General features: G+C 36.9%; 1 protein-coding gene across 3 annotated transcripts in view; it reads left to right on the top strand.

The window, feature by feature from the left end:
- Nucleotides 1-24,668, top strand: part of NELL1 (neural EGFL like 1) — a 1,041,756-nt gene extending 1,017,088 nt beyond the window's left edge. For all 3 annotated transcript variants that reach the window (XM_027532215.1, XM_027532213.1, XM_027532214.1), the window contains 3 exons: nt 19,307-19,483; nt 22,034-22,258; nt 23,975-24,668. In XM_027532215.1, coding sequence (XP_027388016.1) covers nt 19,307-19,483; nt 22,034-22,258; nt 23,975-24,025 — 453 coding nt within the window. In that variant the 3' untranslated portion in view covers nt 24,026-24,668. The remainder of the gene's footprint in view (nt 1-19,306; nt 19,484-22,033; nt 22,259-23,974) is intronic.
- Nucleotides 24,669-25,070: the final 402 nt, after the last annotated feature.

Here is a 25,070-nt window from a genome sequence, read left to right on the forward strand (position 1 = left end):
GCCCTTGGACTGTACACCAGATGTGTCCACATGTGCTCCAATGTGTCTAGATATTCACTGGCCTACTCAGATGTGCACTGGACTGTACACTGGATGGACAGGGATTGTACACTGGGATGTACACTAGGCTGTGAAGAAACAAGCACTAGCATGATGTTTTCTAGTACATCATGGACACATGTCCTATGAACATATATATGCAAAATGCCAACCTCTAATGATTTCATTATTGTTTCTTCTGATTTTTCCTTGAGGTCCAGGTAGACACAATCAGTCCATTTCAAGAAGCCAAAAAAGATTAAAGGTGAACTTGCTTGCATTGTATTACAACCAAAGAGTGATTGATTCTAAATTATTTACTATATAGATCAAAACCCCACAACCGAACTTGGTGTAAATGTATATTTGTCTACCCATAGCTGTTTTCCAAGGAGAAAATCTGGGGAGAAACCCTTGTAAAGAAGTTCTCATCATAGAGTTCAGGGAACATTACTTCTGAATCCCTTGTGTTTCTGTCTCTTTATTAATTTTCCCAGTTGGCCCCAAAATAAAGCCATGGGGCAACAGATGATGTCATAATTCCAAGCAACAATGAAGAGATACTTTCTATTCACACACAAAAAAGTGCAAGGATAATTGAATATTCACATGTAAAAATAAAACCCTGCATCACTATTTTACATCATTTACAAAAAAGTCAAAACATATTCAAGACTTGAATATAAGACCTTAAACCAAGAAACACTTAGAAGAAAAAATAGGAATAAAGTTCCTTGTCATGGTAGTGATTTATTTTATATGATACCTAAAGCATAAGCAACAAAATTTCAAAAATAAGGAATTTGGACTATATCAAGCTAAAAATTTATGAACAGGAAAATAAGTCCTCAAAATGAAAATATAACCTACAGGCCAGGAGAAAAATTTGTAAACCATCTATCTGACAATGGGTTAAGATATATAAAGAACTCATACAACTTAATACCATAAAAATAACCCAACTAAATATGCATAAAGGACCTGATATTTCTCAGAAGATATATGAAAGGCCAAAAAGGACATCCCAAGATTAACATCACTAGTCATTAGGGAAATACACATTAAGAGCACAAAGAGATATCACCTCATGCCTGTTCAAATGGCTATCATCAAAAGGACAGGAGAGAAATACTGGCTTGAAATGGAATCTTTGTGCACTGTTAAACAGCATGGAGGATCCCCCCAAAAATTAAAAACAAAATCACCATATGATCCAGCAGTTCTAGTACTGGAAGTATATCCAAAGGAAATGAAAACATGAACTCAAAATGATAAGTTTACCCATATGTTCGTAGCAGCGTTATTTACAATAGCTAAGACATAGAAATAATGTAAGTGTTCATAAATGGATGAATGGATGAGGAGTTGTGGTACAGATGAAGAGTTGTGGTATGTAGTTACAATATTATATTATTCAGCCAGAAAAAAATGAAGAAATCCTACTGTTTGCAACAATATGATGGATGGACCTTAATGGCATTATGGTAAGTAAAATAAATCAGACAGAGAAAGGCAAATACTGTATGATTTCAGGTAGAGGTGGTATCAAGAAAGCCTGGACAAATAAATGAAAACATAAAAAAGATCAGACTTGTAGAAGTGGAGGGTGGATGCGAAGGGGATTGAAAGAAGGTGGTCAAAAGGCATAAACTTCTCTAAGATAAGTGAGTGCTGGGGAGGTAATGTACAATATGTTACATAGGTTACAATATGTACTACAGTTAACATTAATGTCTAATATAAAGGAAACTTATCAAGAAAGTACATCCTAGTAGTTAACATCTAAAGAACTTTTCACCTGTTTATGTTTTTACTTTTTTTCTTATTTATATGAGGAAATGGATGTTCGTGGAAGCAACTGTGGTAATCCTTTCACAAAATATGCATGTCAAACACTATTACGCTGTAACTCAAATTTATAAAGTGATATATGCCACTTATTTCCCCAAAAAATTAGAAAATAATTTTTGACAGCTAACCTGTAATTGAAAAGCCAGAGTGAACACAGCTATTGTTCTGAAGCATGTTAAAGTATAAGAGGGCCTATTTGGCATTCTCACATAATTGATGAGATGTGAAGTTATTTTGTACTAATTCTGGAGACTATTCACTTATTCATTCTTTTAAGCAGCATACACGGAGAAACTTGACATTCTGATTGGGTCTCACTGCCTGTTGAACAGTACCTGCTTCCAGAAGAATCTATCCCTGTGTTTAATGTTGTTCATGAATAGCATGTGTTTCCTGAGATGGTCCTTCTGTAGCTGGGGAGGGTAACAGTCTGGTCAGCTGAGTTGACCAAATGGTTTCATGTCACAGCTATTTTTCTTTGGTTCTGTTAAATCTGTAGGGGAGTTATGTGGGGTATGGTTATATAAGCCAAATATGTTAAAATCATTGTATATGAGCTGTAAGTGAATGGTCTGTTGAAAACTTCCTAATATTTGGACACTCCTTTGTCCAAATTAGCTGAATTCCCTGACCCAATTCACCTGCCTATCTAGAGTCTTTTGCATGCTATCTATGAACATGTGCAGACATACATGTATACCTATATGTATATATGTGTGTGTGCATGTGTATACATATAATCTTTCATCCCCTAATATTCTGAACATTGATTTCTTATTTCGCCTAATAATAGAGTCATGCATACCATTTGAGGTAAAGCATTTTTTAACTTGTATAATTTATTATAATAAAGTATAGTATAATAAATTATACTATACTTTATTATAATAAAAGTATTTTAACTTGTATAATTTATTATACATGTAGCCAGTATACCTCCTTTCCATTCTCCATAAAATAATGTAAAATGTTTAAAGATTTCTACTTTAGCTGGGAATAAACATATCTCAGCAAGCTCTGTCTTATGCAGCATTGTTATCCATAAAGTACATGCAGACCTTAAGGGCAGTTCCATGAAGTTTGCAGATGTCACTAAATTGAAGGATGGAAACTATGGTGGATGGCAGACATAGCATTTAGAAAATATTGTGACAGGCCAGAGAAATGAAATGGATCTAACAAGGTGAAATACAATTGGATAAACACCAAGTTTTACACTTGTCTCCAAATAACAAACCACATTAGGCACGAAAGGACTTAATGACGTTTGGTCTTAATAAATCTCAATACAGGTCAACACTATGACATAACCAAAGTAAGAAAGGAAGTAAATATTGAAATCAGGCTGCATTTTTAAAACTACAGTACTTAAAACAAGATGACTATGAATATCAATTCACTTTGTCTTGGTCAGACCATTACTGAGGAATTATACTTAGCTCTCTAATTCAGCTACCTCATTTGAGAAATGGTGATAAAATTTTCTGGTCCATGGAATTATCAGGATTAAAGGTGATAATGCATATAAAAGAGTTTGCACAATGTCTGACATGACATCAATGTTAAATTGATTGTAAATGATAATAACAATTATTGGAAACACTCAAAACTGTTGAAGAAGGTGGCATATATGTGAGAGGATGGAAAAGTTATTCAATGCAAATGAAAATAAAAAGAAAGCTGGAGCAGCAATACTTAGAGCAGACAAAACAGACTTTAAAATAAGACTGTTAAAAGACACAAAGAAGGATACTACATAATGATCAAGGAATCAATCCAAGAAGATAGAACAATTGTGAAAATATATGCACTCAACACTGGAGCACCTCAATATATATGAGACAGATGTTAACAAACATAAATGAATAAATTGACTGTAATACAATAACAATAGGGGACTTTAACTCCTCACTTGCACCAATGGACAGATCACCCAGTCAGAAAATCACTAAGGAAACACAGGTCTTAAATGGCACATTAGACCAGACAGATTAATTGATATATATAAAACATTCCATTCAAAGAAGAATACACATTCTTTTCAAGTGCACATGGAACATTCTCCAGGATAGATCACATGCTAGGCCACAAATAAGCCTTGGGAAATTTTAAAAAGTTGAAATCATATGAAGCATCTTTTCCATTCATGACACTATGAGATTAGAAATTAGCCAGACTCTGCCCTCACTTTCCTGGGAGTACACTGGCCACAGCCACTGCTATAAGACCTGCAAGCAGGCACTAAGCACTGCCCCCAACATCCCAGGAGCACACAAGTGCCCTGCATGCACATTCCATATCAAGGGGATAACAACCAGCACAGGCTGAGAAAGAGGCAGCAAGCATCCAAACTAAAAGCATTCCCTCAATTCCAAAGGAGATAGCGAAGTAGAAGGCCTTGAACCCACCTGCTATCACAAAAAGACAAAAGCACAACTAACCATTGAATGACAATTAACAAGACTGGAACCCACAAAATGATGTTTTACATTCAAACAAAAAGAAGAGGCCAAAATGAAATGGTAGGAGGGGTACTTTCATGACATAATCCAATCTCATATGTGTTGGGTGGATAACCCAGAAGCTGGAAAATAATAATATCACAGAGGTTCTCACACAACAGTGAGAGTTTGGATCCCTATATCAGGATCCCTAGCCAGAGGCTGTCATTGGGAAGAGGAATCCCAAGAGCATTTGCTTTTGAAGGTCAGCAGGACTTGAGTGCACGAGCTCCACAGGACTGGAAGAAACAAAGACTCCACTGTTGGAGGCACATAGAAGATTTCACATACATTAGGACCCAGTACAAAGCCATAACTCCATAGGAGCCTGGCTGGACCAACCTGCAAATGTTAGAGGGTTTCCTGATTAGCCATGGCTCACTGAGGAGTGGGAAGACACTTGTGGCAAAGGACCCATGGAATAACAATAAGTGTCAACCATCCCAGAGGTCATCACTTTGACACCAAGACTTGACCCTACTCCATAGTCTACAGGCTGTAGTGCTACCTCTATTTAAATTTCCATATCTATTCTTTCTTTTCTTTCTTTCCTCTCAAAATATTTGTTAGTTTTATTTTCATTGCTTTATTCCCCACTTGACACCTTGCTTGAGTTTTGTTTTCCAGTTTGTGCTTTAGTTAGTTTTGTTCTTAACTGGTAAATATAATTTTTAATTTCCTTTGTTCACCAGGTCAATCTACTGTACTTTATTTTTGTTGGACTGTTTTGACTTTGCTCATGGGTATATATGTATATGTGTGTATTACATTATTTTAATTATTATTTATCTGATTTTGTAACTGCCATTTGTCTGGGGTTTATCTTTGGTTTCTCATTTTTGGATATTTGTTTTAATCTCACATAATGCCATAACAAACCACTTGTGGAATATTTTTTCCTGACCAGAGATCAAGCCCTGAGCCTTTGGAGCACTGACTCCAAGACCCTAGACTACCAGAGAACTAGCCCTAGGGAGTATCAAATAGAACTCACACAAAGTAAACCAATTGAATACAAGACTCAGCATCACTCAAACACCAGTAACACCCTGTGCAGGATGCCTCATCTAAACAACAAGCAAAGCAAAAATACAAAACCAATAATCAGCAGACAGGATTACCACCTCACTCAGCCTTGCCCATTAGAGGAAAAACAAAGAAACAAACAAAAACTCAGCACACATCTCACCCTATACAAAGCTTACACAGACCACTGGGTCAACCCTAGGAGGGCAGAAACCAAAAAGAAGAAAGAATTCAACCTTTTATAAGGAAAGAATTCAACTTCCCTTGAACTCTGGGAAAAGGAGACCTCAAACACAATAAGTTAAAAAAAAATAATGAAAAGGCAGAGAAATACCACACAAATGAAGGAACAAACTAGAAACACAGAAGTCCAAATAAATGAAAAGGAAATAGGCAGACTACCTGAAAAATAATTCAGAATAATGATAGTAAAGATGATCAAAAACCTTGAAAACAAAATGGAGAAAATACAAGAATCAATTAAGAAAGACCTAGAAGAATTAAAGAATAAACATACAGAGACAAACAACACAATTACTGACATAAAAATACTCTAGAAGGAATCAATAGCAGAATATGTGAAGCAGAACAACAAATCTGTGGGCTTGAAGATAAAATGGTGGAAATAACTTCTGAAGAGCAGAATAAAGTAAAAAGAATGAAAAGACATGAGGATAGTCTCAGAGACCTCTGGGACAACATCAAATGCACCAACATTCACAATATAGGGGTCCCAGAAGAAGAGAAAAAGAAAGGGTATAAGAAAATTTTTGAAGAGATTATAGTTGAAAATTTGCCCAACATGGAAAAAGAAAGAGTCAATCAAGTCCAAGAGGCAGAAAGAATCCCATGCAGGAGAAACCCAAGGAGAAACAGGCCAAGACACATACTAATCAAACTAACAAAGACTAAACACAAAGAAAGAATATTAAAAGCAGCAAGGGAGAAGCAACAATAACATACATATGCTTAACAGCTGATCCTTCAGCAGAAATGCAGCAGGCCAGAAGGGGATGGCAGGATATATTTAAAGTACTGAAAGGGAAAAATCTACAAACAAGATTACTGTACCTGGCAAGGATCTCATTCAAAATTGATGAAGAAATAAAAATTTTTCAGACAAGCAAAAGTTAAGATAATTCAGTACCACCAAACCAGCTTTACAACAAATGTTAAAAGTCAAGAAATACAAGAGAAGAAAAAAGATCTACAAATTCAAACGCAAACAATTAAGAAAATGGCAATAGGAACATATATATCAATAATTACTTTAAATGTAAGTGGATTAAATGCTCCAACCAAAAGACACAGACTGACTGGATACAAAACAAGACCCATATATATGCTATCTACAAGAAACCCACTTCAGACCTAAAGACACATATAGACCAAAAGTGAGAGGATGGAAAAATTTATTCCATGCAAATGGGAAGCAAAAGAAAGCTGGAGCAGCAATCCTCATATCAGGCAAAACAGACCTTAAAGAAGATTAGAAGACATAAGGAAGGACACTACATAATAATCGATGAATCAGTCCAAGAGGAAGACATAACAATTGTAAGTACCTATGCATCCAACATAGGAGCACATCGATATATAAGACAAACAGTAACAGACATAAAAAAAGAAATTGACAGTATAACAATAATAGTAGACTTAAACACCCCACTCACACCAATGGATAGATCATCAAAAAAAATTAATAAGGAAACACAAGTCTTAAATGATACATTAGATGAGATGGATCTCATTGACATCTTTAGGACATTCCATCCAAATGCAGAAGAATACACCTTCTCAAGGGCACATGGAACATTATCCAGGATAGACCACATCTTGGGTTACAAATTGAACCTCAGTTAATTTAAGAAAATTGAAATCATATCAAGCATCTTCTCCAACCACAATGATATGAAACACAACATCAATTACAAGAAAAAAAGTGTAAGAAAAACAAACACATGGAGATTAAACAACATGTTTCTAAGCGTCTACAGGTTACTGAAGAAATCAAAAGGGAAATCAAAAAAATTCTAGAAACAAATGACAATGAAAACACAACAACCCAAAACCTATGGGATACAGCAAAAGCAGTTCTCAGCGGGAAGTTTATAGCAATATAATTCTACCTCAATAAACAAGAAAAACATCTAATAGACAACCTATCTTTACACCTAAAGCAACTGAACAAAGAACAACAACAACAACAAAAACACGCAAAATTAGTAGGAAAAAAGAAATCATAAAGATCCGAGCAGAAATAATGAAAAAGAAATGAAAGAAACAACAGTAAAGATTAATAAAAGTAAAAGCTGGTTCATTGAGAAGATAAACAAAATTGACAAACCTTTAGACAGACTCATCAAGAACAAAAGAGAGAAGAATCAAATCAACAAAATTAGAAATGCAAAAGGAGAGGTTACAACAGACAATGCAGAAATACAAAGGATTATAGGAGACTGTTATGAACAACTCTAAGGCAATAAAATGGATAACCTGGAAGAAATGGACAGATTCTTAGAAAAGTTCAATCTTCCAAGACTGACCCAGGAAGAAATAGAAATTATGAACAGCCCAATTACAAGCACTGAAATTAAAGCTGTGATCAAAAATCTCCCAAAAAACAAAAGCCCAGGACCAGCTGGCTTCACAGCATTCTTTCAAACATTTAGAGAAGACCTAATGCCTATTCTTCGAAAACTCTTTCAAAAAATTGCAAAGGAACACTTCTAAACTCATTCTACAAGGCCACCATCACCCCGATACCAAAACCAGACAAAGACAACACACAAAAAAGAAAACTACAGGCCAATATCACTGATGAACATAGATGCAAAAATCCTCAACAAAATTTTAGCAAACAGAATTCAGCAACACATCAAAAAGCTCATACACCATGATCAAGTTGGGTTTATTCCATGAATGCAAGGATTCTTCACTATATGCAAATCAATCAATGTTATATACCATATTAACAAATTTAAAGATAAAAACCATATGATAATCTCAACAGATGCAGAAAAATCCTTTGACAAAATTCAGCACCCATTTATGATTAAAACTCTTCCAAAATGGGCATAGAAGGAATCTACCTCAACATAGTAAAGGCCATATATGATAAGCCTACAGCAAACATTATTCTCAATGGTGAAAAACTGAAAGCATTCCCTCTAAGATCAGTGACAAGGGTCTCTACTTTTGCCACTATTATTCAACATAGTTCTGGAACTCCTAGCTATAGCAATCAGAGAAGAAAACAAATAAAAGGAATCCAGATCAGAAAAGAAGTAAAGCTGTCACTGTTTGCAGATGACAAGATACTACATATAGAAAACCCTAAAGATGGTATCAGAAAACTACTAGAGCTAATCAGTGAATTTAGCAAAGTTGCAGGATACAACATCAATATACAGAAATCACTTGCATTTCTATACACTAACTATAAAAAATTAGGAAGAGAAATTAAGGAATCGATCCCATTCACCATTGCAACAAAAAGAATTAAATATCTAGGAATAAACTTACCTAAGGAGACAAAAGAACTGTACACAGAAAATTATAAGACACTGATGAAAGAAGTCAAAGACAACATAAACAGATGGAGTGATATTCCATGTTCCCGGGTAGGAAGAATCAATATTGTGAAAATGACTATACTACCAAACACAGTCTACAGATTCAATGTGATCCCTATCAAATTACCAATGGCATTTTTCCAGAGCTAGAACAAAAACTTTCACAATTTATATGGAAACACAAAAGACCCCACATAGCCAAAGCAGTCTTGATGAAGAATGGAGCTGGAGGAATCAACCTTCCTGACTTCAGATTATACTACAAAACTACAGTCATCAAGACAGTATGGTACTGGTACAAAACCAGAAATATTGGAACAAGATAGAAAGCCCAGAAATAAACCCATGCACTATGGGTACCTTATTTTTGACAAAGGAGACAAGAATATACAAAGGGGCAAAGACAGCCTCTTCAACAAATGGTGCTTGGAAAACTGGGCAGCTACATGTAAAAGAATGAAATTAGAAAACTTCCTAACACCATACACAAAGATAAACTTGAAATGGATTAAAGACCTACATGTAAGACCAGAAACTATAAAACTCTTAAAGGAAAACATAGGCAGAACACTTAATGACATAAATCAAAGCAAGATCCTCTATGACCCACCTCCTAGAGTAATGGAAATAAAAGCAATAGTAAACAAGTGGGACCTGATTAAACTGAAAAGCTTTTGCACAGCAAAGGAAACTTTGAGCAAGGTGAAAAGACAACCCTAAGAATGGGAGAAAATAATAGCAAATAAAACAACTGACAAAGGATTAATTTCCAAAATATACAAGCAGCTCATATAACTCAATACCAGAAAAATAAACCACCCAATCAAAAAGTATGAAGACCTAAACAGACATTTCTCCAAAGAAGACATACAGATAGCTAACAAACACATGAAACGATGCTCAACATTGCTCATTATTAGAGAAATGCAAATCAAAACTACAATGAGATATCACCTCACACTGGTCAGAATGGCCATCATCAAAAAGTCTACATACAAACAATAAATGCTGAAGGTGTGGAGAAAAGGGAACACTCTTGCACTATTGGTGGGAATATAAATGGATGCAGCCACTATGGAAGACAGTATGGAGATTCCTTTAAAAACTAGAATAGAACCACCATATGACCCAGCAATCCCATTCCTAGGCATGTACCCTGAAGAAACCAAAATTGAAAAAGACACATGTATCCCATTGTTCACTGCAGCACTCTTATCTCTAGAACATGGAAGCAGCCTAGATGTCTATTGACAGATGAGTGGATAAAGGTGTTGTGGTACATATACAAAATGGAACTTTACTCAGCTATAAAATGGAACGCCTTTGAGTCAGTTCTAATGAAATGCATGAACCTAGAATCTATCATACAGAGTAAAGTAAATCAGAAAGAGAAAGATAAATATCCTATTCTAATGCATATATACAGAATCTAGAAAAATGATACTGAAGAATTTATTTACAGGGAAACAATAGAGAAAAAGACATAGAGAACAGACTTATGGACACAGGGAGAGGGAAGGAGAGAGTGAGATGTATGGAAAGAGTAACATGGAAACTTACATTACCATATGCAAAATAGACACCCAATGGGAATTTGCTGTGTGACTCAGGAAACTCAAACAGGGGCTCTGTATCAACCTAGAGGGGTGGGATGGGGAGGCTGATGGGAGGGAGGTTCAAAAGGGAGGGGATATATGTATACCTATGGCTGATTCATGTCAAGGCTTGACAGAAAACAAAATTCTGTAAAGCAATTATCCTTCAATAAAAAATAAATTAATTAAAAAAGAGTGGAGGCACAGACTGAGAAGATATATGAAAATTTTTAAAAGAGCTAGAACATTCAAGAAACAAAGAGATGAACAATATAATAACTGAAATGAAAAATACACTAGAAGGAATCATTAGCAGAATAAATAAGGCAGAAAAATGAATAAGTAAGCTGGAAGACAGACTGGTGGAAATCACTGCTGTGGAACAGAATAAAGAATGAAAAAAAAAAGTGAGGAAAGTTTAAGACCTCTGGGACAACATTAAATGCACCAACATTCACATTATAGAGGCCCCTAAAGGAAAAGAGACAAAGGACCTAAGAAATGTGTGAAGAGATTATAGCTGCAAACTTCCCTAAAATTAAAAAGGAACCACTTATTCAAGTACAGGAGCACAGAGATTCTCATACAAGATAAACCCAAGGCAGAGACACATATTAATCAAACTGACAAATACTAAAGATGAAGAAAAAAAAAACATTAAAAGCAAGAAAGGAAAAGAAACTTAAGGAATCCTCATAAGGTTATCAGCTGATTTTTCAGCAGAAACTCTGCAGACCAGATGGGAATTACATGAAATATTTAAAGTGATAAAAGTGCAGAAAAAAAAAAAAAAAGACTATAACAAAGAGCACTCTACCCATTATGGTTCTCATTCAGATTTGATGCAGAAATAAAAAACTTTACTGTTAAGCAAAAGGTTAGAGAATTCAGCACTACCAACTAGTTTTACAAAAAATGCTAAAGGAACTTCTCTAGGGGGAATAGAAAAAGCCACAACTAGAACCAGGAAAACTGTGAATGGGAAAGCTCACTTGGAAAAGGCAAACATAAAGAGCAAAATATCCAAGCACTAATCTGATATCAAAACCAGCAATCAAGAGAAGAGGACAGTGCAAATGCAGAATATCAGAAATGCATTTGAAATTAAGAAATCAGATTAAAAATTTTGTTCATGGTTAGATTTCTATATCAAAATCTCATGGGAACCATAAACCAAAAATCTACAATACAAACACAGAAAAGGAAAATCAATCCAAACATTCCAATAGATAGTCATCATATCACAAGAAAAGTGAACAAAAATGGAAGGAAAGAAAAAGGGCCTACAAGAACAAGTCCAAGCAATTAACAAGATAGCAATGAGAACATTCATATTGCTGATTACCTTAAATGTAAATAAATACTCCAACCAAAAGACATAGACTAGCTGAATGGATGCAAAAACAAGACTTGTATATATGCTGCCTACAAGAGACCCACTTCAGACTTAGGGATATTCACATACTTAAAGTGAGAGAGTGAAAAAGGGTATTCTATGCAAATATCAATCAAAAGAGAATAGTAGTAGCGATGCTCATATCAGACAAAATAGACTTTAAAATAAATATTATTAGAAGAGACAAGGAAGGACACTGCATAATAATCAAGGGGTCAACCCAAGAAGAAGACAGAATAATTGTAAATATATATGAACCCAACATAGGAGCACCTTAATTATAGCAAATATTAAGAGCAATAAAAAGAGAAATCCATAGTCATAGTAATAGTGAGGGACTTGAGTACCCTACTTGATTCAATGGATTGGTCATCTAGACAGAAAATCAATAAGAAAGCATAGGCCTTAAATGACACATTAGACCAGATAGACAATTTATAGAACATTAAATCTGAGAGCAACAGGATACACTTTCCTCTCAAGTACACATGGAACATTCTCCAGGATAGATCACATCTTGGGTCACAAATCAAGCCTTGATAAATTTAAGGAAATTGACATCAAACATTTTTTCTGATCATAACACTATGAGATTAGAACTCAAATATTGGATGGGGTGAGGGAAGACAGCATGTGTCTTACAAACATGTGTAAGCTAAAAACATGTTACAAAACAACCAATGGATCACGAAGAAATGAAAGAGGAAGTCAAAAAATATCTAGAGAAAAATGACAATGAAAAAAGTATGATCTGAAACCTACAGGACACAGCAAAGACAGATCTAAGAGGGAAGTTTATAGCTATATAATTTTACCTTTGTAAACAAGAAGAATCTCAAACAACCTGACCTGACATCTAAAGCAAGTACAGAAAGAAGAACTGATGAAAGTGAAAGCTAGTAGAATGAAAGAAATTTTAAGATCAGAGCAGAAATAATGAAATACAGATGAAGAAAACTAATAGAAAAGATCAATGAAACTAAAGCCTGGCTTTTTGAAAAGATAAATAAAATGGATAAACCTTTAGCTAGACTCATGAAGAAAAAAAGCTAAAGAACTCACATAAAAAAAAAAAAAAAAAACATTAGGAATGAGAAAGGAGAAGTTCCAACTGACCCTACAGGAATACAAACAATCAGGAGACCACTTCAAGCAACTATATTCCAAGAAATAGACAAGCTAGAAAAAAATGGACGAATTCTTAGAAAGGTACAACTCCCCAAGTCTAAACCAGGAAGAAATAGAAAATATAATGAGACCAATTAAAGTACTAATATCAAATCTCTGATTTAAAAACTCCTATTAAACAAAAGTCCAGGACCAGATGGATTCCCAGGCAAATTGTATCAAACATTTAGGCAACAGTTAACATTATATTTTTGAAACTCTGCCGTAAATTTGCAGAGGAAGAAACACTTCCAAGTTCATTCTACAAGGCCACCATCACCATGAAACAAAAAACAGACAAAGATACCACAGAAAAAGAAAAGTACAGGCCAATATCACTAATGAACATACATGCAAAAATACTCAACATATTACTGGTCAATTGAATCCAATAATATAGTAAAAGGATCATATACCATGATCAAGTGGGATTCATCCCAGGGATTCAGTGATTCTTCAATGTCCACATATCAATCATTGTGATAAACCACATCAACGAATTGAAGAATAAATAATAATACAACCATCTCAGTAGATGAAAAGGCTTTTGCCAAAATTTAAAACACCATTTATGATAAAAGGTAAAACAACCTCTTCAGAAAGTGAACATAGAGGGAATTTCCTCAAAATAATAAAGGACATATATGACAAACCCACAGCTGATATCATTCTCAATAGTGAAAAGCTAAAAACATTTCCTTTAAGATCATGAATAAGATAAAATGTCCATTCTCACCACTTTTATTCAACATAGTTTTAGAAGTCCTAGCCTCAGCAATCAGAGAAGAAAAAGAAATAAAAATATGGAAAAGAAAACTGTCACTATTTACAGATGACATGATACTATACATAGAAAATTCTAAAGACACAATCATAAACTGCTGCTGCTGCTGCTAAGTCACTTCAGTCATGTCCGACTCTGTGCGACCCCATAGACGGCTGCCCACCAGGCTCCCCCATCCCTGGGATTCTTCAGGCAAGAACACTGGAGTGGGTTGCCATTTAGAGCTCATCAATGAATTCCAGAAAGTTGCAGAATACAAAATTAATGTATAGCAACCTCCTGCATTTCTATACATTAACAATAAAATATCAGAAATACAAATTAAGGAAACAATTCCATTTACCGTTACATCTAAACTACCAGACTACCTGACCTGCCTCCTGAGAAATCTGTATGCAGGTCAAGAAGGAACAGTTAGAACTGGATATGGAATGACAAACTGGTTCCAAATCGGGAAAGGAGTACAACAAGGCTGTATATTGTCACCCTTCTTATTTAACTTATATGCAGAGCACATCATGCAAAATGCTGGGCTGGATGAAGCACAAGCTGGAATCAGGATTGCTGGGAGAAATATCAATAAACTCAGATATGCAGATGACACCACCCTTATGGCAGAAAGCAAAGAAGAACTAAACAGCCTCTTGATGAAAGTGAAAAAGGAGAGTGAAAAAGTTGGCTTAAAACTCAACATTCAGAAAGCTAAGATCATGGCATCTGGTCCCATAACTAAATGACAAATAGATGGGGAAACAATGGAAACAGTGAGAGACTTGACTTTATTTTGGGGGGCTCCAAAATCACTGCAGATGGTGATTGCAGCCATGAAATTAAAAGAGGCTTGCTCCTTGGAAGAAAAACTGTGACCAACCTAGACAACATATTAAAAACCAGAGACATTACCAACAAAGGTCCATCCAGTCAAAGCTATGGTTTTTCTAGTAGTCATGTATGGATGTGAGAGTTGGACTGTAAAGAAAGCTGAGTGCTGAAGAATTGATGCTTTTGAACTGTGGTGTTGGAGAAGACTCTTGAGAGTCCCTTGGACTGCAAGGAGATCCAACCAGTCCATCCTCTAGGAAATCAGTGCTGAATACTCATTGGTAGGACTGATGCTGAAGCTGAAAGTCCAATACTTTGGCCACCTGATGTGAAGAACTGACTCACTGGAAAAGACCCTGATGCTGGGAAAGACTGAAGGCAGAAGGAGAAGGGGATGACAGAGGATAAGATGGTTGAATGGCATCACCAATGCGATGGACATGAGTTTGAGTAGGTTCCGGGATTTGGTGTTGGACAGGGAAGCCTGGTGTGCTGCAGTCCATGGGGTCACAAAGAACTGGACACGACTGAGCAACTGAACTGAACTAAAAGGATAAACTATCTAGGAATAAACCTTCCTAAGGAGACGAAAGACTTGTAATCTGATAACTGTAAAATGTTAATGAAAGAAATCGTAGATGACACAGAGAGGTATTTCATGTTCTTGTATTGGAAGAATCAATATTGTGAAAATGATTATACTCCATAAGACAATCTACAGATTTAATGATATCCCACAAGACAATCTACAGATTTAATGATATCCCTGCTGCTACTAAGTCACTTCAGTCGTGTCCGACTCTGTGCAACCTCATAGACGGCAGCCCACCAGGCTTCCCTGTCCCCAGGCTTTTCCAGGCAAGAGTACTGGAGTGGGTTGCCATTTCCTTCTCCAATGCATGAAAGTGAAAAGTGACAGTGAAGTCACTCAGTCATGTCTGACTCTTCGCATCCCCATGGACTGTAGCCTACTAGGCTGCTCCATCCATGGGATTTTCCAGGCAAGAGTACTGGAGTGGGAATGATATCAAATTACTAATGGCATTTTTCATAGAACTAGAACAAATGAGACCTAGTTAAACTGAAAAGCTTCTACACAGAAGAATAAACGATAAGCAAAACAAAAAGACAACCCACTGAATGGGAGAAACTATTTGCAAATGAAGTGACCAACAAGAGTGTTATCTCTAAAATATATGAACAGCTCATGCAGCTCTATATCTAACAAACAACCCAATCAAAACATGGGCAAAATATCTAAATAACAGTTTCCCCAAAGAAGACATACAGATGCCAGAAAAGCACATGAAAGGATGCTCAACATCAGTCAGAGAGATGCAAATCAAAACTACAATAAGGTATTGCCTCACACTGGTCAGAATAGCCATCATCAAATCTACAAACAACAAATGCTGGAAAGGATGAATAGAAAAAGGAACCCTCCTACACTGGTGGTGGGAATGTAAACTGGTACAACCACCATGGAGAATGGTCTGAAGGTTCCTCATAAGACCAAAAATTGGTACTACCGTATTATCCAGGAATCCCACTCCTGGGCATATATCCAGAGAAAACTGAACTTCAAGGTACATGCACCCCAGTGTTCACTAAGCACTATTTACAATAGCAAAGACATGCAAGCAACTCAAATGTCCATTGACAGAGGAATGGGTAAAGATGTGGTACATATATATGATGCAGAATTATTCAGCCATAGAAAAAGAACAAGATAATGCCTTAGCAGCAACATAGACGGACCTAGAGATTATCATATTAAGTAAGAGAAGAATCTCATATGATATTGTTCATGTGTGAAATCTTTAAAAACTGATACAAATGAACTTATTTACAAAACAGAAATAGACACACAGACATAGAAAACAAATGTATAGTTACTAAAAGGAAAATGAGGGGAACATTAGGATTATGGATTAAAATAAACACATTATTATATGTAAAATAGATAAACAACAGGGACCTACTTTATAGCATAGGGAACTATACTCAAAATCTTGTATTAACCTATAACAGAAGATAATATAAAAAGAAAAAATATATATGTACTTGTAACTGAATCATTTTGTACAGCTGAAAAATAACACAACTTTGTAAATCAACTATAATTAAAAATAAAAATAATTATTTTTTTTAAAGTGGCAACAGTGAAAAATTTAAAACTATGAGGAATCATCAAAAAAACTAGATATGTTTGCTCTAGAGATGAGATGATTCAGAAGAGACATAACAGCTCTCTTCTAAAAATAAAGAATAAAAATGTGATAGAGGGATGAAGAGGTCTTTGAATATCAAGGATGAAAACAAGGATCCGTGAAGATGGGCAAGAAAAATCCAATTTTTAACAGTCAGAATTGTACAGAGTTGCATGAGTAAAATACCTCCCATGGTGGTGAGTTCTTCAAGATTGGAGAATTTAGAGCACAGGTTTTGATGACTTTTGAATATGATTGCTCTAGACTAATCAAGTATAGGTCAGAATTTGGTTATGTGTCCTCTAAGGTCCGTCTAGTGAAGGCTATGGTTTTTCCTGTGGTCATGTATGGATGTGAGAGTTGGACTGTGAAGAAAGCTGAGCGCCAAAGAATTGATGCTTTTGAAGTGTGGTGTTGGAGAAGACTCTTGAGAGTCCCTTGGACTGCAAGGAGATCCAACCAGTCCATTCTGAAGGAGATCAGCCCTGGGATTTCTTTGGAGGGAATGATGCTGAAGCTGAAACTCCAGTACTTTGGCCACCTCATGCGAAGAGTTGACTCATTGGAAAAGACTCTGATGCTGGGAGGGATTGGGGGCAGGAGGAGAAGCAGACGACAGAGGATGAGATGGCTGGATGGCATCACTGACTCGATGGATGTGAGTCTGAGTGAACTCCGGGAGTTGGTGATGGACAGGGAGGCCTGGCGTGCTGCGATTCATGGGGTCACAGAGTCGGACACGGCTGAGCGACTGAACTGAACTGAACTGAAGGTATATTCTGGCCCTGAGATTCTCTGGTTTTGTAAATATCTGGCAACGTGGTTTTAACTATAAAAGGTGGCCACTTGTCTCACCTTAAATTTTTAGCTGTTCATTGTCTGAGATGAGAAGTTACTGTAAGCAACAGACATATAAATAAGCAGCAGTAAAAATAAGCACTGAGTAATATTCTATTGTGTATATATACTACATCTTTGTCTTTTCATATGTCAGTGGACATTTAGGTTGCTTCCATGTTCTGGCTATTGTTAACTGTGCAGCAGGGAGCATTGGGGTACATGTGTCTTTTTGAATTATGGTTTTCTTAGGATATTTGCTCAATAGTGGGATTGCTGGGTCATATTGGGTCACTTACAGTGACGTGGATAAACCTAAAGTCTGTCACACAAAGTGAAGTCAGAAAGAGAAAAATAAATATCATATATTAATACGTGCATATGGAATCTAGAAAATTTGTACTGATGAACCTATTTGCAGGGCAGGAATAGAGACACGGATGTAGAGAACGCACTTGTGGACACAGGGGAGGAACGGCAAAGGGTGAGACAAATTGAGAGTGCATTGACGTATATATACTACCATGCGTAAAGCAGCTAGTGGGGGCTGCTGTATAGCACAAGGAGCACAGCTTGGTGCTCTGTGATGACCTAGAGGATGGGATGGAGGGGAGGTGTGAGCGAGGCTTAAGAAGGAGGGGATATATGTATAATATGTATACATATAGCTGATTGACGTTGTACAGCAGAAACTAACACGACATTGTAAAGCAATTATACTCCAATTAAAAAAAAAAAAAGAAAGAAACACTGCAAAACATTGTTTTAATGTTTGAATGCTATCAACCTTCAATCCTTTATGCGTATTCAAGGTCTTTACTCCAGAAATTATACTTTGCTATAATTTGGGGAACTCCCACCTCAAGGTGGGAGGTGGCACCTGTAATAAACATGCTAAAAACTATCCCCTAGAAGAAAAGTTATTTTGAAACCAGGAAATCGAATGATGCTGCTTAGAGAATTGCTACCTCTGTGATGCTGGATAAGTCATTTAGCCTCTCTGAACCTCGGTTAATTCTTTTGTAAAAAGGGTATAGTCAGACTTCCTCCCATAGCTGAGGCAGAGATAAAAGTAGATGAATGCGTTTGCATGTGTCAGCTTATTCACTATGAACTGGGAAAAGTAAAGCAGCGTGATTTTCCACTCAAACGAGTCCTTGATCATTCATGCATTTTTAGCTGCTTAGTTATAATTTTACTTAGAAATAAGATTTTTAAGAAACATTTAGAAAAAAGTTTCAAGAACATTTCTTTTTTAAACTTAGAAATGTCTCCCTGTTAACACGGACTGCTCTGCAGGCAAGGGCAGGGAAAAACAGGGTGTGTATACGTGAGTATACATGTGTACATCTGTTTGAGCAAAATGGGAGGTGGCCAGGGGGTTACTATGACTGTCAGAAATCTGTCCTATGTGCTCGGTAAAGTGTTTATAAGACTAATTTTCTTAGTGCAGGCTTATTGCTTCCCTAATGATGAAACCTCCTTAACCTCACTTCTAAACAGGACGGGAAGATATTCTGCCGGCGGACAGCATGTGATTGCCAGAATCCAAGCGTTGACCTTTTCTGCTGCCCAGAGTGTGACACCAGGGTCACAAGCCAATGTTTGGATCAAAATGGACACAAGCTCTATCGGAGTGGAGACAACTGGACTCACAGCTGCCAGCAGTGCCGGTGTCTGGTATGCTGTCTTCCTTCAGAGTGTGTTGTCCTTTATACTCTCGAGGGGTTTACAAACTCAGTTGCCTGTGGGGTTTAGTTTCCTGCTATTTGTGATCCTGGGCAGGAAGGTGTGGGTCCTGTGGCTAATGCAGGGGTAAATGCTCTTCCAGAAGGCATTCATGTTCCACTGTTTAAAACAGCAAGCAAGACATTTACATAGGACAAATTTGGCCCAAGTTACTTTGCAACTGCTACTTTTTAGCAAATCCAGGACAATAAAAATCCCCAAATGACAGAAAGCTTTTGAGGCCTTGATCAGGAGTTGTAGTTCTTACAGAGCCAAGTCTTTCATTTCTTGGGACATTACCAATAAAGATTTCAGTATGAGAGATAACAGAACATAGTAGAAATACCAGGGAATGATATTGATTCTAGGCCATAGAGACCTAGAATTCAGGCCTGGTTCTCCCACATACAAGCTCTGTGTGATTAACGTGGGCAAGTCCCAGCATTTCACTTGATCATTCTTTCCTTCAGTGTCTACAAGTGGATGAGCACCTATTTTGCAGGGCTGTTGTGAAGATCAGAGATATGTGTGAATGGCAAATATAGTATTTGACACATAGAAAGTACTTAATGCACAGCAGTAACTACAGTTCATGTTTCCTGGATTGAAAAATTGGTTTCAAGAGCTAAACCTTCCTATAGAAAAATGAAGGGTGCCTTTGTATCTAAATATGCGGATACTAAGGGTATAATCAGGTTTGAGAAATTTCAGAGAAAAAGCTTAATTTCTGGAACTGGTTCTTTCTGTTTCAGATTATACCACAGACAGAGATTCCTAATGTTGCAAAGACTGTTAAAACACATTATCATAGTGAATATGATATTCTATCTCTGAGGGAATTACAGCCAGTGGAGTTGAGTCATAACTAAGTCAATTTGTAACGGAAACTGTTAGCTGCATTTTGTAATGTAAAATTTTCTAAAGTTAATGATTCAGTCTATAGATATTGCATAAAAACAGGCATTCAGAGACATCATGCTGTAAGTTTCCATTGGATTTTCTAAAGTCACCTGGCAAATGTGCAGATAATCTTAGTAGAAATAATTCCTTCTTAATTATTCCTAATGCTGAGGAGTATAACTCAGATATATTCAAATCATAGCCATTTTCACATCTCCCATTCAAGAATAAACTCAACACAGCTATAGAATTAGCTCACATATCAGTCTGAAAAATTGCATTTCTAAGAAGCCAGTCTTCAGCACTCAGAAGAATAAGTATTAAATTTAGACATGAAATTTTTATAGAATTTCAAGAGTATCCCCTGCCATCCCAGACCCTAATATTTTCTTGGAAAATTGATGCTAATGAATATAACTTTGTGATGACTTGAGAATATAGCGGGTTATAGTTAATGTCAATAATTTGCACGTGCCAGATCCCAGATGATGTAACAGTGATCATGACGTGTGTGCTAAGTCGCTTCAGTCATGTCTGACTCTGCAACCCTATGGACTGTAGCTCACCAGACTCCTCTGCCCATGGCATTCTCCAGGCAAGAATACTGGAATGGTTTGCCATCCCCTCCTCCAGGGGATCTTCCTGATCCAGGGATTGAACCCATGTCTCTTACATCTCCTGCACTGGCAGGTGGGTTCTTTACCACTTGTACCGCTGGGAAGCCCCGTGAGCATGACAGACATGGGCAATCATGAAGCTGATCAAAGGCCATGATCTTGTGATGCTGACTGAGTTTGAGTATGAGTTTGCATTGATTATAATACGTGTCATGATAACAGAAGACTACACAGAGAAACAGATCTGCTGTGTGCAGTTCAGTGGGGCCACAGGTGCCAGTTTATAGACTACTTGGACGCTGCATCTGAACTGTAACACTGTACGTCACGTGACTGTACGTCACGTTAGTGACATATCACTGGCCAGACAGAACAGTCAAAACCATTCTGAAATGTTTCTCCTGATATTGCACAACCTCAGTTCTAAATCTAACATAAGCAACTCAGTGTGATGTTGTTAAAATAGTACAGTGACTCAGATTCCTCCTTTGACCTCAAGAAAAATAAGTTTCTCTTTATACACTAGCCCAGTATCATCTCTTTGTTCATTTGATTAGCATTTATTGACCAGAACTGTGCTAAGGATCAGGGAGATAAAGGGAAAAGCCCAGAACCTGAAAGCTCAAAACTTAATCTGGTATTGTATTATTAACTATAATAAGGATCAATAAGAATCACTAAAAAATAATTATGGGTTGCCATTGGCACAGAGAGATGGGACCTAACTCTCTCCATGGCTGCAATATAGACAGTCAGCAAAAGCACACTGGAGGAGATGATGTCTGTATTCCTTCTTTAAGGAGGAAGCACGTCATACCCATATGGAATCATACACGTAAGGATGCTAAAGTAGGAGCAGTCAGTGAGGGCAGTCATGGAGATTCCTGAGGATTTCCCTCTCTAGGACTTTGGCAACAGGATTGTGCCGAAAGCTAATGAGGAGGCTTTTTTTTTTTTTTTTTTTTTTTTTACTTCTTCTCCACAGGAAGGAGAGGTAGACTGCTGGCCGCTGACTTGCCCCAGTCTGAGCTGTGAGTACACAACTCTCCTGGAAGGGGAATGTTGTCCCCGCTGTGTCAGTGACCCCTGCCTGGCTGATAATATCGCCTATGACATCAGAAAAACTTGCCTGGACAGCTATGGCCTTTCAAGGCTTAGCGGCTCAGTGTGGACAATGGCTGGATCTCCATGTACAACCTGCAAATGCAAGGTAATTGGGTGTCCTGAGGGTAACCAGGCCTCCGACGCGTGCCTGCGAACACCTGCAGGAGGCCCACTCCTGATAGTTCTGAATGCACGGGTTCCCAGGGGCGTGGGAACACAGCCAGGCATTTGCTTCTCTCCGGAGGTTAATCTGTCTGACTGGATGATAGTTGTACTGTGTATAAAGGCAAATTCCAAATGAACATGGAACAAAATAGTCCTCTCTTGCCTGTAAAATATGGAATTTAAACAATTGACCCTAGGGCCAATTATGGCTGATTTAAGCTATTTTGACATGAATATGGGAAAGAAAGAAAAAAAAAAAAAAGATCTACTTTCATCCTGGAAAAAAATTTTAAGCTCTTTCAGGCAACTGTCTATGTTAGAAGAAAGTGTTCTATAAATCTGTGTTGTTTGCTTTAATTATCACAATGCCTAATGCAAGGACTTGAAGCTCCTGCTGTAAGATTTAATTAACTGTGATTATTTTCTTGTCTTTTTGGAGGAGTTCCCATGAGGCATCCTCACATGTCTTTAAAATTAAAAACTGACCCCTTCCTCCCTTCTAAGTTTATGGAGAACTATGACTGTAGTAGACTTTAGGCAGGGTTAAATTTCTGCTGAAACATCTGCTTAAATTCCCATGATTAAGCATGTTAAAAATATTAATCCATTTGATTCTATCAAATCCTGTTTCAGCTTCATGCATCAGTGGAAGGATCTCAACTTGCCTTTTTATGCTGTTATAAATGTGTGTTCTTTTTTCTGAGAAGTATCATCTTACAATTCAGCCCCAATAGGAAAAGGACATCAAACGTCATAAAGTAAAAGTTATGACCCATATTCCTTCAGCCCCATCAAATACAATGACCAGGGAATATATAGACCTATGGTATTCAGTATGATTTCTCTGAGGTGAGCTTTGAAATCATTTAGGAGAATTATAAAGGTATATTTACATTGTGTGCATGCACATGCTCAGTTGCTCAGTCATGTCTGACTCTTTGCAACCCCATAGACTATAGCCCACCAGGCTACTCTGTCCATGGAATTTCCCAGGCAAGAATACTTGAGTGGGTTGCTATTTTCTCCTCAAGTTGATCTTCCAGACTCAGAGACTGAACCAGCATCTCCTATGTCTCCTGCATAGACAGGAGGATTCTTTACCACTGAGCCACCTGGGAAGTCCATATTTAATATTAATAGGTATAATTTATTTCTCATGAATTCTTAATAATTGATATGTACCTTCCCTCTCATAGTCACCACAAGAGAGTCTGTATTTACCCCTAATATGCCTGCCTTTCTGGAAGCCATTTTTGAGTTATTTTCAGATTCTTTTTGGTATTTTTGACTAGTTTTATTAATGGTAATTTATCTTTCAGAGGGTTAATTTTGGAAAGAATCTCAATCAGAGTAATTGTAGTGAATAAACTGTGTGATCAAACACATTGGAAATACAGAGGAGTCTCAAACATGGTCTGAGTTCAGAGGGGGTATATGAAGTTTCACTGCCAGCAGACCCCAACAAGAGGGGCCCTGCAGGGTCTCATAAGTCTTGCCTTCCATTTTACTCCTCTTCTGGCATTTTTCTAGTAATCATTTTTAGAGCATTCATGGAGTTGGTCTCAAAACGTAGCTGATCATTTTGAATGTAAAAGTGGACGCTGCATATTGATTTGTATTCTATGTCTCTGGCTAATGCTTGTGTCTTGATGCACAGAATGGAAGTGTCTGCTGTTCTGTGGATCTGGAGTGTCTTCATAATAATTGAAGTATTTAAAATGGACTCATCATCGCAGAAGAAAAATGGACAAAATAACCATCCAACATGATGAAGAAGGAGTTGGTGTTTGGGTTTTGTTTGTTTTTTTTTTTTAAACCACAGATAATTACCAAAGTTTCCATTGAAGGAAGGTGTTTGGGGGTTGCCTTTTGGACCTACCATGTTGCTCATTCTTGCTAACCTAGACTAGGTGACCTATGGTGCATTGCACTTAAGTCTATAATTGTTAAAAAAAAAAAAAAAAAGTTTCCCGTGTTGTAAATCACGTTTCCCTTATCAGATCATTTACAGACACATTTAAATGATCTCATGGTAAATGTTGATGTATTTTATGGTTTATTTTGTGTACAAACATAATAGAGACTTGGCTCCTTTTATTTATTTTTTCTGGATTTTTGGATCAAATTCTACAATAAAGTTGCCTGTTGTGATTTTTGTCCCATCCACTGAATACTTAATATTCAGATTCCTGTGAAATGTATTAATGTGTGTATGTACAGCCTAACTGCATCTTAAATTGCAAACTGTTGGATACATCTAGATCCCCATTCAGCTTAAACCAGCTGAAAGCAATTATGATATGTTAAAGATGGGAAAGACCACAGATATAAATAAATAGCTATTTTGAAAAGAACTTTCTCCTCCCTCTTACAAACAAAATGAAATAAAATCTTAAACCACAATTTAGAAGCAACAATGCTTGCAGCCTTTTCTGGCACTGAAAGAGGAAGTATCTGCATTGGTTTCATATAGTATTTAATAACTTACAGGGCATCCGTGGTGGCTCAGCTGGTAAAGAATCCACCTGCCATGCGGGAGACCTGGGTTCGATCCCTGGGTTGGGAAGATCCTCTGTAGAAGGGAAAGGCTACCCATTCCAGTATTCTGGGCTGAAGAATTCCATAGACTGTATAGTCCATGGGGTTGCAAAGAGTTGGACATGACTGAGTGACTTTCACTTTAATAATTGACAAGGGATTTCCATGCCTATTCATACAAGTTGCCATTATAGCATAGGTGCAGGGTATTATTC

Source organism: Bos indicus x Bos taurus, chromosome 29 (genome assembly GCF_003369695.1).
Source record: "Bos indicus x Bos taurus breed Angus x Brahman F1 hybrid chromosome 29, Bos_hybrid_MaternalHap_v2.0, whole genome shotgun sequence".
In the NCBI taxonomy this organism is placed as follows: Eukaryota; Metazoa; Chordata; class Mammalia; order Artiodactyla; family Bovidae; genus Bos; species Bos indicus x Bos taurus.